General features: G+C 43.8%; 1 protein-coding gene across 1 annotated transcript in view; it reads left to right on the top strand.

Moving 5' to 3' along the window:
* The first annotated feature begins 4,681 nt into the window (after positions 1–4,681).
* The window catches only part of ADAM22 (ADAM metallopeptidase domain 22), a 138,663-nt gene continuing 129,940 nt past the window's right edge, over positions 4,682–13,404 (top strand). Inside the window, 2 exon segments of the mRNA XM_032113010.1 lie at positions 4,682–4,778; positions 4,951–5,120. Of these exon segments, the coding sequence (XP_031968901.1) occupies positions 4,721–4,778; positions 4,951–5,120 (228 nt within the window). The 5' untranslated portion in view covers positions 4,682–4,720.

Genomic DNA, 13,404 nt, shown 5'->3' with positions numbered 1-13,404 from the left:
TGCCACAGTAGCATCTGTCCTGGGTTGTAGTGTATTCTATTACCAGCCTCATGAGCTGTTGAAATCAGGCGGGGCAGTGTTTCCTTGCCTCCTCCCCCCAGACTATCTTTTGTTAATTGCCCATCATTGTCCTGCCGCCTGACTCAGAGATAACTCCCTCCGGACTATCTTCTGTTAATGAGCCTCATCAACACTTGGCCTCATGACTCATTACCCCATTGTGAGATGCTCCACCCAGAGGGAGGAACCAAGCATCCCATCGTGGATATAATCTGAGATTCTGAACACCAGAGACAACCTTCCCACTGGATTTCCAGAGGACAGGAGCTACACAGCCACCACTGGACCTTCTGAGGAAGAGCAGACCCTTTTTTCTACAGGATCACCTCTTCAGGAGGACTGCAGCCACCATTCTATCAGACTGCTACCACCACCCTGATGAACAGGGTCTTTGGTTGTATCCTGACTCTGTTAGTTTAACCCAGTGTTTTCTGCCTTTTTTCCCCCCATTTTATTTCCCTATTAAATTGTTATTCTTACTTGGTGTCTCCTACTAGTTTGTTTTCAAACTAGTACAGCATCAAAATCACAGTCTACCTTGGTCATACACTGAGTCTACTCAAAGGTGGAAAGCACTTCCCTGCCCTAGTTTCGTTCTGTAGATGCTCAGAATCTGAGAAGTTTAAGACATGCAATTAGATTGTGTAAAGAATTATGGGAAATTCTTGAAATAGTGAAGTGTAAGATAAAACTACAATCAAATGTGATCGAGTGTTCATATCCTTCTTGGGTGACTAGTTTGGATGTTACTTGCATCACAGCAGGAAATGGACTCCCCTTTATCCCTCTAATTTTTTCCATTATGTTTCATCTCATGTAAATATTCTTCTGGAAAATAAGCTATTTTCTTTCAAGTGCTTACTACCACTCAGATTTAGCTGTAACCTCTATAGGCATCTAATCATCACTCTTGAAGACAAACGAGGGGAAATTTTAGCAACCAATTGATCCAGAGCAATTGTACAACTTATTTACACAGAATATATGTAGGTGGACTAGAAAATGAACACCAAAATTTATTTCTTAGCACAACTAGTCCTCTGGACCCTGCAAGGAGATTGTTTTTGCTATTAAGTGCAAGCATAAATAAAGGTAAATCCTGCTGGTAATACCACAGGGTCACCACGATACCTGTAGCAGGTGAAGGTAAATGTGAGTAAAGTTCATTAACCAGCTTACTGTCTCTGAAGATGATATGAGATAGGGGTTTTTTACCATGAATTCTGCAAATGTTACTTTTTGGTTCTTTGCTTTAGATAGTGCAGCTATGCAAAATAAATGCTGAGCACCCCAGATATAGCACTATAAAAAGACTTGGGATGCAAAGCAGGTGTTTGGGTGTAGTCCAATTTCATTTGGATAAAGAAGCTGTAGATTCAGGTGGCTGTGTGACGTAATATTTTTGTTTGGTTGGGAGTTGTTTTGTTTTTTGTTTGGTTTTTTTGTTTGTTTGTTTGTTTTTGGTTGGTTGGTTTAATTTTGTTTTTTTGGGGTTTTTTTTGGTTTTTTTTGAGTTGAGGGGAGATCTCACTTCAAGATTCAGTGTTGAATATTTGTTGAGTATGTAGATAGCTGGCCATAAATCCCAGACTTTCTCTGTGACCTTCAGTAGTGCAGGCAGTGGACGGGAAGGTGCTGACCTCCTCTCTCTGGGGACTAGAGATAGGACACAAGGAAATGGTCAGAAGCTGCAACTGGTAATGTTCAGATTGGACATCAGGAAAAGGTTCTGCACTGAGAGGGTGGTTGGTCATCAGAACATGCTCCTCAGGGAAGCAGTCCTCAAGTCAGGAGTTAAAGGAGTGGATGACGTGGTTGCATGGTGTATTTTTAGGTAGTCCCACGAAGAACAGGGAGTTGGACTTTATGGTGCTTACAGGTCTCTTCCAGCATGAGATATTCTATGAGTTGCTACAAGAAGAAAAAATGTGTCCCCTGATGTTAAAGGGCTTGTTACTCAGAGGTGAATAGTCTACCACAGTCCTCTGCAATGTTGAGGAACTCCCAGGAAAGTAAAACTAGAGGTGAATCCCGATATTCTCTTCCTGATATCCCAAATGAATGTGAAATCACCATCAATAAAATTTAAATATTATTTCTCTGAAGGATTAAGCCTGTCAAATCATCCATTTCCAATCAACGTGTACAATAAGAAGGGACTTCAGACATGCAGATCAGGATTTACTTCCTTGTGATTTAGATCCTTCAACATCATATAGAAATTTTCTGCAATTTATGTAAGTCTTCTCTTTAGAATTAATCTTCAGTGTTTACCATAGAAGTGCTAAATAAGCCAACTAGTAGAAGATGTAAATGAGAGAGGTTTGCAAGGAGAGGCATGTAAAACCTTTTTCAGCTCTGTTTTGGCTAATTGCTTCTAGCACGCACACTTTAAAAATGCCTTTATCTTTGTATTAGTTGGCTGTATTTCTAAAAAAAAAAAATGTTATAAATATTATTCTTAAAATTAGTGAAAGGTTTGACCAAAATAGAGTTGGCATACTAAAAAAAGGACTGCATTTATGAAACATATGTATCATACCTCACCATACCCGCTGAGCATGCAGACTGGATAAAACTCTGCATTCATAGTTGTTAGCATAAAGCAGCCAAGCCTTGGCTGGTGCTGGGTTGGTGAACCTTCCATGTGTAACACCTACACTAAATCTGAGCACTGGTAAGCAAGAGAAAAAAGAAATATATGATGTACTGATCCAGGAAATGAGTGTATAACCATACTGTGTATCTACTGCCGAATGGGTGTAATGTATACCCAATGTCATGAATTCTCACAGAAATACTGACAGATGCAGCTGTGAAATAGTGTGCCAGTGGGGAAAGTTTGGTCTAACTGTAGGGGTTGGCTGCAGCCTGAAATGTAAGGATTTATGGCTTTTGTAAGGAGATTGAAGCATCATATTATTATACTTTTTTTTTTTTTTTTTTTGCTATAAATAGCACTTTCTCATTTTCTTTACCCACCCCATCCGTGGTCTTTTTGACACCTCACAGCAGAGTCTTTATAACCTAATTTTGCACTGTTTCAGCAGCTGCTTCAGGATTTAATGGATACTTTGAGGTAATATTCCGTCTTTCCTGTAGTGCCTGACTGCAGTGCAAGCAGGACAGCATTAAAACTTACTAGCCACTTTCTCCTCAAAGTTACTATGTATTTCCAAATGCAATACTCTGCAGTTATCTTCTGTTTTCATATCACGGAAGCAAATTGCAAGAAACTGAATTTCCTTCATCTCTCCTCTAGTTTATTCCTTTAATAAGATGATAGGTGTAAGTAAGATAAGCCCTACAGAGAAATCGGGCCAGGAGCGCCGGCATTCCCTGGTGGGTGGCTCCGGGGAGCCAGGCAGCCACTCCCGAGCCGCTGTGCCCGGAGCACGGTCCTTCCCGGGGGGAGCCCGCAGAAGGCAGCCCGGCGGGTGGAAACGCTCCTAAGAGCAGGAATGGAGGTGCCGGGTGTCCTGGCTGTTGGCGATGCAAGCAGTGCAATTAATATTCATCTGCATAAGGGCTTTAAGATATTTTGTTTGTTTGTTCTTTTAATCTTTGAGACTACAACGAGCAGCAGCTTTCAGTGGCAGTATCTGTGATGCCACCTCCTCCTTTATTATGTGCTTACAACTGGTACAAGCCTTGCAGTGGGTTGCTAGACCTTGTATTCTCTTGCCTGGGTCGGTAGCGAGCTGCATCTGCCGCTGTCCTGACATCCGTCCTCCTCTCTCCACTCACCTCAACTGCGTGCCATGGCAGTCCTTGCTATCGCCCCTTCGGAAAACGGCGGGGAAAGAGGTGCCTCAGGCGATCGCCACTCTTGCCCCATTTTCTTAAAGAAATGTAGTTAAGGAAGGTGAGATACACCGCGCTGAGAGGCATCACTGCTGCTCTCGGCTTCCCGGTAGGTGGGAGTGTAGAATTGGGTTGCAGATGCAGCCATCCCTCCGCTGAGGGAGAATAATCCTCGCCTTTCAGGGAACGGACATCGTGGGGACTCTTGACACTTCTGTTTCTTGCTTAGTCCAGGAGGGCGTGTTGTAACGTGAGAGGAATGATTCTGCGTTGTAATCCTTTCCTACTCTCTTTCTTAAAAGAGCGAGGAGAGAGTAGAAATTTAAGAAAGGAAGAAAAAAGGTCATAGAGAAGGAAATGAAATTGCTCTGAAAATGAACACATAAAGGAGGAGAGAGGGGCTGACGCCGGTACGGGCAGGGAGGGAGGGAAAACGCCCCGGCTGCCTCCCCAGAGAGCCCCCGCCCTCACCGGCAGCTGTCAGTGAAGGCAAGTTTTGCGGCGGGGGTTCCCTCAGTCCCGGAGCGGTGCGGTACCGGGGCGGCCCCACGGGGCGGGGGCGACTGCGGAATCCCTGCGGCGCTGCCCGGGCTCCGGGGCTTCCCCTCCGGTATCGCCCCGCTCCCTCACGCCCCGGCAAACGACTACATTTCCCAGCACTTCCCTCTTCCAAGCGGGCTCTGCGGGGAGCCTCGCCGGCTCTCGCCATCTCCTTCGCTGGCAGGGGGCTCGGCGCGGCGGCGGGGCGGAGCTCGGCAGCCCCGGCCCCGCGGCAGCCGCGGCCCCGCAGCCCCCCCCGCCCGTGCAGGCGCGGAGCCGGCGGCGCTCGGCGGCGAGCGGGGCGGCGGGCAGCGCCATGGGGGCTGCCGCCTGCCTCCTCTGCCTGGCGCTCGGCGCCCTGACAGCGGCCCCAGGTGAGTCGCGGTCGCGGGGCAGCACCGTCGCGCTTGGGGCGGGGGCGGCGGTGGGAAGCGGGGTACGCCGCGCCGAGGCTGCTGCGGAGCCCCATGGAAACGGAGCCCCCGCTCCAGCCTGCGCGCCGGTGGCGGGGGCGCAGCCGGGTGACAGTGCCTCTCCCCTGCGCAGGAGGCGCCGGGCCGGCGGCGGCGACAGCGACAGCGGGGCGGCGGGGCGAGAGCCCCTTCGCGGAGCGAGAGAGCATCAGGCCCCTGCGGCTGGTCTCCGGCGAGGGCGGCGGCGGGGCGCGGTGGCCGGCGCTGAGCACGCGGGTGCGGAGCGAGGCGGCGCGGACACAGGTGAGCGCCGGGCGGGGGGAGAGGGGCCGGCAGTGCAGCGGGGCCGGCGGTGCGGAGTCTCGCCGCACCCTCCGCCAAGGGTGTTTGTTTGCACCGCCGAAGGATAACGCTCGGTGCAAAGCGATGCTCGGCCAGACGCGCGGCTCGGTTTCCCGCGGGAGCGCTGGGAATGCCAGTCCTGTGCAAGGGCGCCCGAATTAGTTAAGATGGTCCCCGTGCCTGTTAATGCTCTCCCCCGGCCATCAGCGGGGGCCCGGGCGGGCACAGCCCGCTGCCTGCGGCGGCCGGGGCACCCAAAATGAAAGTTGCAGTGCCTTTGCGACAGCCGGGCTTGAAACGCTGCGGCTTAATTTCGGCTTCTGGCTGAAGCGTGGGCAGGGTGGGTTTGTGTTCTGTGGACTCGGATGTGATTTTAAAAATAGAAATTGGATGTCGGAAGGGAATTGCTTGAAATGTAACATGTGAACTAAACACGGGATTTAACGTGCATATTGCCTGCTGCCCAATATACCCGGGGTATATTTTCAAATTCCATGGAATCATAGAATCACTAAGGTTGGAAGAGACCTCTAAGATCATTGCCATTAACCTGGCACTGTTTGTATTAAAAAACATATTTCTGTTATATGAAGACCAATCCCTATAACTTTTAATAACCTTATTTTTTATTAAAATATAGTGATTTTCATCTTGACCCCTTTTGTTTGAGGTGATATATGGCTGTTACATCTACAGGAAGAAAACATTGAGTCCATGTTGTTATAGATGAAGAACATAAAATATGAGCATTTGAGGTAACTGCTGACATCCAAGACGAGTTGCAGGCCTCCGTTTCCTCTTTTTCTAATTGACTACTGTGTGTTTAAGAAGCAACATATGTGAAAAAATTGTCTCATATTTCTTTTTTATAATCCATGCAGTATAAGAACTGACAACTTGCATTCTCTTTGTGTAGTCAAATAATAAACAAGCTCTTCATAGCATATGTATTTGCCTCTGAATGTAACTTACTCTATGTTAAGAGTTTTCAGATATGAAGACCATATTTATAGTACAATAAAATAGGATTCTCAAAGTTCATAATGCTTTGCTTAAAAAAGAAGAAAAAATCCTCTAGGCATTTCAGGTTTCTTTGAAGACCCTTGAAGAGTCACAAATTCAAACACTTTGTGACATGTCTGTTTTAAACTTAGTAATGGCTGCATTTGGCTTTAGTATTAGGATTAAAATACTGATCTTACATAACAAACTGCTAATTAATGGTTTATTTCTGAATGTCTCAGCTTTTATTCACCAATGTTATGCTCATAAAATTTTCAAGTCTTCTTCATCTAGTTAAGTTGTTAGTATGGATATTACTCTAAGCAGAAAAAAAAAGAGTAACACAGGTGGTTTGAAAAGAGTTAAATACGTTTATTTCACAACAGCCTTCACAGTAAACCAATGTAAATGTGTAAAAGCTCTGATGTAAATGTGTAAAAGCTACTACAACTTTTATTACTGATCAAGAGGTTTCCCTGCTGCAGCTTAAAATATTCCCAGCCTCTCCCATGGTATCTGATGGTTGTTATGCATGGAAGGATACAGTAGCTGACAGTGCTTTGAACAAAGAAAATTGCCAAGCAGGCTGAACCGAGTGAAGCAGTACAGGTTTTCTGTGATTCTGGCACAGAGCATGGTTACATCCTAATTGCAGGATATTGCATCCCTTGCCCAGGGATCTGAGTCAGCTTGGCGGTAATGGACCAGCAGCGCGGCTGACTTGGCTTAACTGGTGGAGCTGCATTTAGGAAGGTACTTACCAAAGTTATGGACTAACTTCAGAGAGTTAACTTTTATGGTTGCTTTTGGATGTCTGGTGAATGTCACATGAAGTATAAAGATGCTGGATTCTGCTCATACACGAAGAGACATCCATGCCTGCCCTGAAGAGTTAACAGTGGCATATAAAGAGTAGGGGAACAGAGGTGTTCTCTCCATCAATAACATTTCCATATGTATTTGTTTTTTTTATGATTAAATGCACTCTGACTGTCTCCATGTTCTATCCAGTGCTAATAGTCTTTGAATAGCCATATATGAGAGTTAAAAAAGCTGCTCTTGAATAGAGATTTCAAACCAAAGCTAAGGGCCTTCTGGATTAGTTAAGGGAGGATGCTTCGGAGGAGGTAAAAACATTCAAGAAGAATCTCCGGTGAGTGAAGGACTAGCAACCATGTCTAGAAAAACAGATACCTGAATGGGAAGGTGCAGCCAGAGGACTAGACAACAAGGCTGTAGTTGAATTAATGTTGAATTAATGTAGAACAATGTAGTTGTGTTTTGAATCGGATAAAGATAAAAGGGGGGGGGAGAGAGAGATAAGCTGGAGAGAACGAAGTCACACTAAATCGGATTGGATTTCTTTAATTCCTGGATGAAAGCTTTAGCTGCAGAAAGGGCAGAAGTTGAACAAGAAGGATGCAAGCCTGAGTTCAGAACTGCACAAAGGGAAATGAAGATGATCATGTGGAAAAAAAGTGTGGCCTTTGCAGATCAGGGGTTTTAAAACAGGCTCAGGATGGAGTTGAGCCAGAGGAGTGTAATACGAGAAAAGGGGGTGAAAGGAGATAATTGAAGGCACAAGTGACTGGGGAAGTGATGGATGGCAGATTTCTAAAAATTTATGGTTTGTTTTCAGCATTTGTTGAGGTTTTTCTCTAGCAACTTTGTCTGTTTTGTTTGTTTTGGGGTTTTTGGGCCATTGCCGTAAGAGTTGAGTGACTTCTCTATGTGCATGCTTTAGTATTAAATAGTGAAGGAAATAGTCTATATACTCATCTTGCAAAGCCAGAATGTAATTGCTTAAAAAACATAATTAATGTGCTCACAACTGTAGTTGTCCAAGATTGCTGAACCTCAGAACACAGCACAAGGCAAATGTTGTAGGCTATTATATTTTCATGTCATTAATGTTTTAATGTACAATATATAGTGTACGTTGGAGAATTCACGTGACTTTGGGTTTCTGCTTTTAATTCCATTGCAGAATAGAGTAACTACTAGTATCTGTGACACTCCTGTATTTCAATTTCTCTGTTCCCCAAAGGGGGCCTGTTAGCAGCTGCACAGCACTTACTGTATAGAATAATCAAGGTAAAATATAGCTAAAAATACACTAATATTATATTATCATTAATGCAATCCAGGATCTTAGCAATGGACACCTAATTTACTGCTGCATAAGTAAGTGTATTAGAAGATGAGAGTCCTCTATGTCAGGGACATTCAGTGAAGGCTAATCTAAGATTTTTGTGTTTAAAAGAAGGAAAGTTCCCACCATGGACATTTTTAAGGAACCTTTTAACTCTGTGCCTTAAGCCATATTTTGATATTGTAAGAAGCACGTGGGAAACCACAAGTTCCTTTAGCCAATACTGTGCAGACATGTTCTTTGTTAAAATGTGGGAATGTGTAAGCATCCCTCCCCACTGCCTGTATCTGTCCTTCTGCCTGTGAAGAAGAGCAAAACAAAGCACAAAGTACGTCTTTGCCAACTTGGGTTTGTGATTTCCATCAGCACCTGGCCTGGAGGAACTTTTCCTTAATAATTTTTAGTGGATTAAGTGTTCTGGTTGGGAAGATGAGATTCATTTTCCAGCTGAAGATTAAAGTACCAGACCACTACGAGCCTTCACCTAACAGATGTCTTCCCTCAGCCCAGGGTATAACTTTACAGCGATCGTGCTCTCAGCAGAGATTGCCACTCACCACCAGCAAGCGTCCCCGTTCTACTTAGGGCCAGCACTTTGTGGTCATGCTGTAGGTCTGCACACACAATCTAAGGGACAATGTTGTTCCTCTTGCAGCTCTCGTTGCATTATCCATCTTTTATATATCTGGGTGTTACATGGAAATTTGTGAGATTTGCTATGTTTTTCAGTGGGAGCAAGGTTCTGACCTACTATGGACAGAGATTCACTCATCTCTGCTGGTTGTGCAAGACACTAATGATACAGCAATTTCTGTTTCTCAAGCTGTTTTTCACTTGCTCATTGCCCTTTTTCACGAAGGCATGCTGGATTACTTCCGAGAGAGTAAAAGGGACAACCTGGTTGTAGGGAGCTGGGCCTGAAGGGGCTCCAGGACTGAGCTGCATCTGGAGACAGAGGTGCCTGTTGTTTGTAGTCCAGAGTGAGTTAGTAGTTTTCAGTAAAGAACTTACTTGCTTCCCACAGCCTGTATTGTTTGTGACCAAATGCTACAATTGCATACACCTATTGGGAATCATAGCTTGCAGATTTCTTAGATGATTTCTTATTGCTAATAATCAATTTCAGAGCAGCTTTGTGCTTCAAACAGGATATCCCTGTTCTTTGCAGGTGCTTCTGAAAATGCTGACTCTTGCTTTCTGTTCTGATGGTGTCAACTTCTGGTGTTGTAAGTTACTGTCTTGGGTAGCTCCAACGAACAGTAATATTTTTCTTTAAAAAGAGAGTTCTGACCATTGAGTGACTTATAAAATATCTCTAGAGTTTGGGACTGATGGATGGTGACTCTTGGAAAGAGAAGTGTCATGAGAAATTGCCGGATTAAAAAAGTTCTTTTCTGCCCACTTAATCAAATGACTGCTGTCTCTTGGAGAAACAGGCACAGTTTTCGATCATCCTAACACTAAACCAGAGAGGAGGAGGCTAAACTGGGAAAGGGGCTACAGTGAGTAATAACATGCATTTGGTTTCTTGCTGAATTTGGTTTTCTTCCTGCCTTGTTGCCCTGTAGGGTTTGTAAGTCATTAGGCAAAATATGCGTGATGCTTTACTGTATGTTCAGTGTATGCAGTTCTGCAATATGATAAGATACTTCACCAACATAGCAATATTTTATGAATATATGAATGATGGTTAAAATATTCATACTCTTGATGCAGGTCTTGCCTTCCTGAAGAGGAAAAAAACTGCCGAAGGCCAAGCTTTGCTATAGATTTTGTGTCAAACGATGTAAGGGCATTGAGAGTGTCCTTTGATTTCTGATGTAGGAGGCACTTTCAAGTACACCTTTATTTATAAAGTATTCATAGTGTCTTTTGGTATTTTATAGGCAAAGAATATTTCAAATTCCTAATTTATCCTTCTTTGCAAGCTCGTATCAGGAAAAGTCTTTCCCTGCTTGATAATGAGATTTGTTATGGCAGTAAATGTATAAGTCCAAAAAATCATCCAGCAAAAAAATCTCTGGTTGCCTCTGCTTCAGAGTTCATGTTGTTTTGTGTCATCTTCTCATGCTTGTGCAACAGCCAACTGGAAAAGAGAGATATTCCTGAAGCTATGGCTTAGCCTCAAAAACAGGCTTATACACAGCCTAAAAGGATCTTAAAGGCTCAGATGTAACAATTTGTATAGAGAGTATTTTCCTAACATTTGCTCCTTGCCACAATCAATGTAGTAACTGCAAAGTCTGACAGAGGACTCCTTTCTAGCTCTGTTGATGAATGTATCTGTATTCACTCCCGGTCTGTGTTGGTGCCTCTGAGTGCAGGATGACACTGAGTTTTCTTTCTGACACTGTTTCACTGTATACCTGTTTTGGGACCCCTACAGTGTCATCAGCTCTATCAGCTATAACACATGCATGGTGTAGAAGCGTGTTGCATCCTGAGCAGTGTCATGATAAACTTTGATGACATTTAGCGATATTCTGGAGGAGCTACATGTGAAGTTAACATTTGCTGTGAAATGTTTGCCACAAGAGCATTATGGACATATGTCTTAAAAAGTCATGGTAGATATATTATCCTTCTGGTCCAGGTCCCTTTTGTAGTTTTCCCAATAATCATACCAGTCTTTAAGTGACTCAAAACTAACAACTTTTTTTAGGGCTCTGCTTTGTGAAAACATTATCACAGTTATCCTGTCAAACACTGCTTAAAGGTCAATCAAACTGTATAAAACCTTCAAAAGCCTGATAAGGTTCAGCTCTCTTAATTGTGGGTCCTTCTAGCTAGCACTGGCTCGGTGCTTTTCCCTCTCCAGTCAGCTCTGTTGAGGTTTGTGGTCCTTCCCCTTGGTGCTGCCTCCCACTGGGTTTCTCTCCCTGGAGAGGATGGAAGACAAGGATCCTTCTCTTCCACTCCCATGGTTTTGAGCCAAGGCTGCCTCTCCTCCCATGCAGACTGCTCTTCTGCTTCCTGGGAAGTACTCACATGTTGTCAGATGATTTTGTTGCCAGCCCAGGCCCATGTGTATTCTCTGTCTGGATAACTGTGGATGTAGAGGGTGAAGTCCAATACTGTCTGAGGATAAAGACTGGATGCAGGACTGTCGTGTCTGCCTATGCAATATCTCTTTCTCTTAATCCACTGATATGGTTCAGTGTTCTTGTCACTAGATAAAATTTTTTCAGTATTGTATTTTCCAGAAATAGTGTAATTGTTTGTTTCTTGCATGTTAACCAAAACTGCTGTATTCAACATCTCCAGAAATCACCGTGACTCCCATCCTGTCTTCCTTTCCTGTAGTTTTGACTTACGTAATTTATTTTAAACAATGCCAAATTTGCTATTATTGTCTGTGGAAAACTTTCAGGCAAGAAAGCCTTCAACGCCCCTCTAGTTACCTTCTTTCCTTTGGCTTGCCAGTGGTCTCCTAGATAGTATATGGACACACTGTTCTGTGGAGATGTCTTTTGGAGCACATACAGGATTGCAGAGACCTGTCGGATGAAATTTTGCTCTTCATAGCTGTGGATGCTCCCTGATAGTACTCTTCTGAAGCCACTGCAATAGTTGCATTAATCTGCAGAGGAAAAATCTGTGCTGTAGGGATGAACTGTGCAGTGGCAGCTGTCCTGAGCCACAGCCAAGCGTGGATGTGGAACAACATCACTCTCCTCAGATGGAAGCATGTTCAGTGCAGATGAGAGCTTTGGACACTGAAGATAACATCTGTGCAAGCTTTTAATACTTTAGTGGGAGGACTGTGTGAGGGAAGGCTTATGTTTTTTTCCCAGAAACTTTATGTTAAGCACTGAACAGCAAAGGTGGCTGAAGTGCATGTACACATGGTCAGGATGTGTTCTGCCAGGCTGTGGCATGCACTACTGTGATGGGGCTTGGCTGGTTGGGTAGGTCCAAATGGAAAGCCAGTGTCACCTGAAATTAAAGAATTATGTAGAAATCACAGAAAGTGGCAAATGACATAGAGCTGTTTTAACTGTTGAGTCACTAGGAGTCCAGCTTGAAAACTGGATTCAGTTAAAGTAAGTTAGGAAGCGCGGCATTGCTGCCGGGTATTTTCCCTCAGACAGTGAAATTCGGTAATACATCTGATAATTTGGTCAGCTCTGATTTGTCTGCCTATACTAAATTCACTCTTAAGTCTCTCTCTCTTCCTTGTTGTTAAGTGAAATGGGTGTGACCAGACCATAAGACTGTAGCAAGGGACCATGCTTTAGAAAAGCATACTCCAGAATGTGGTATTAATACAAAGTTTAGAAAAATTTGTGTGGGTAATTGCCTTCTAATGAAAGTGTGATGTATAGGAGTGTGGAGGATACAGCCCTGACTTACAGCTCAAAAATTGCCCAGAATAATAGGAGTATGTAGGAATACACTCTGTTCCAGAAATGTCTCCTTGGAGTATTTCAACCCCTGAAATTCTGTGGGAATGAAAAAATCCATCCATCAGTTGTTTCAGAAAATACATACAGTGAAAATGTTGATTCATTTTGATCTCCTAGGCTGTATCAAGGGGAAAAGGAGTTCTGAAATTTGCATTTTTTGCACTTTTCAACTTGAAGCAGAACTTTGATACTTGAATGTAGAGGTTGAGTCATATTTAAAAAGTATTATCTGTGGAATTGATTGAGCAATGTATTGGCATGCCTAAGAGTCTGCAAGTTTTGTCAAGCTCTTCTTAGCCTCTGATGAAGACAAGATGTTAGTAAACTTTGTGCTGGTGCTCGAGGTCCATTTCTGGCATAAGTTAACCGTGTTGGTAGGCTTTAGGTGTTAGAGAGTGCTTGTCACTTTCAGTGGGCAGAGCTAATCTTTTGGTAGTAAGCTTTCATTTGTATACAAGCTAAATGTAAGACCAGTTGGAAATGTTTGGAGTATGTCACTGTGTTGCTGAAAAAAGGTTTGGTCACTGAAACTGGTATAAAGGAGCAAAGTTAGTGTGGAATGTTTTTACTACATTTGAAATCTTTATTTGTAATGTAAAGGCGGCTTAATGGAGGGTTTTTGTAGATTTCTCTCACAGTGAAACTCTGTTCCTTCATTTCTGAAGACTACAAGAGATGTGAAAAT

This window comes from Corvus moneduloides, chromosome 1 (assembly GCF_009650955.1).
Source record: "Corvus moneduloides isolate bCorMon1 chromosome 1, bCorMon1.pri, whole genome shotgun sequence".
NCBI classification, from domain to species: Eukaryota; Metazoa; Chordata; class Aves; order Passeriformes; family Corvidae; genus Corvus; species Corvus moneduloides.
The sequence above is the reverse complement of the archived record's forward strand: the minus strand, read 5'-3'. Positions and strand labels throughout refer to the sequence as shown.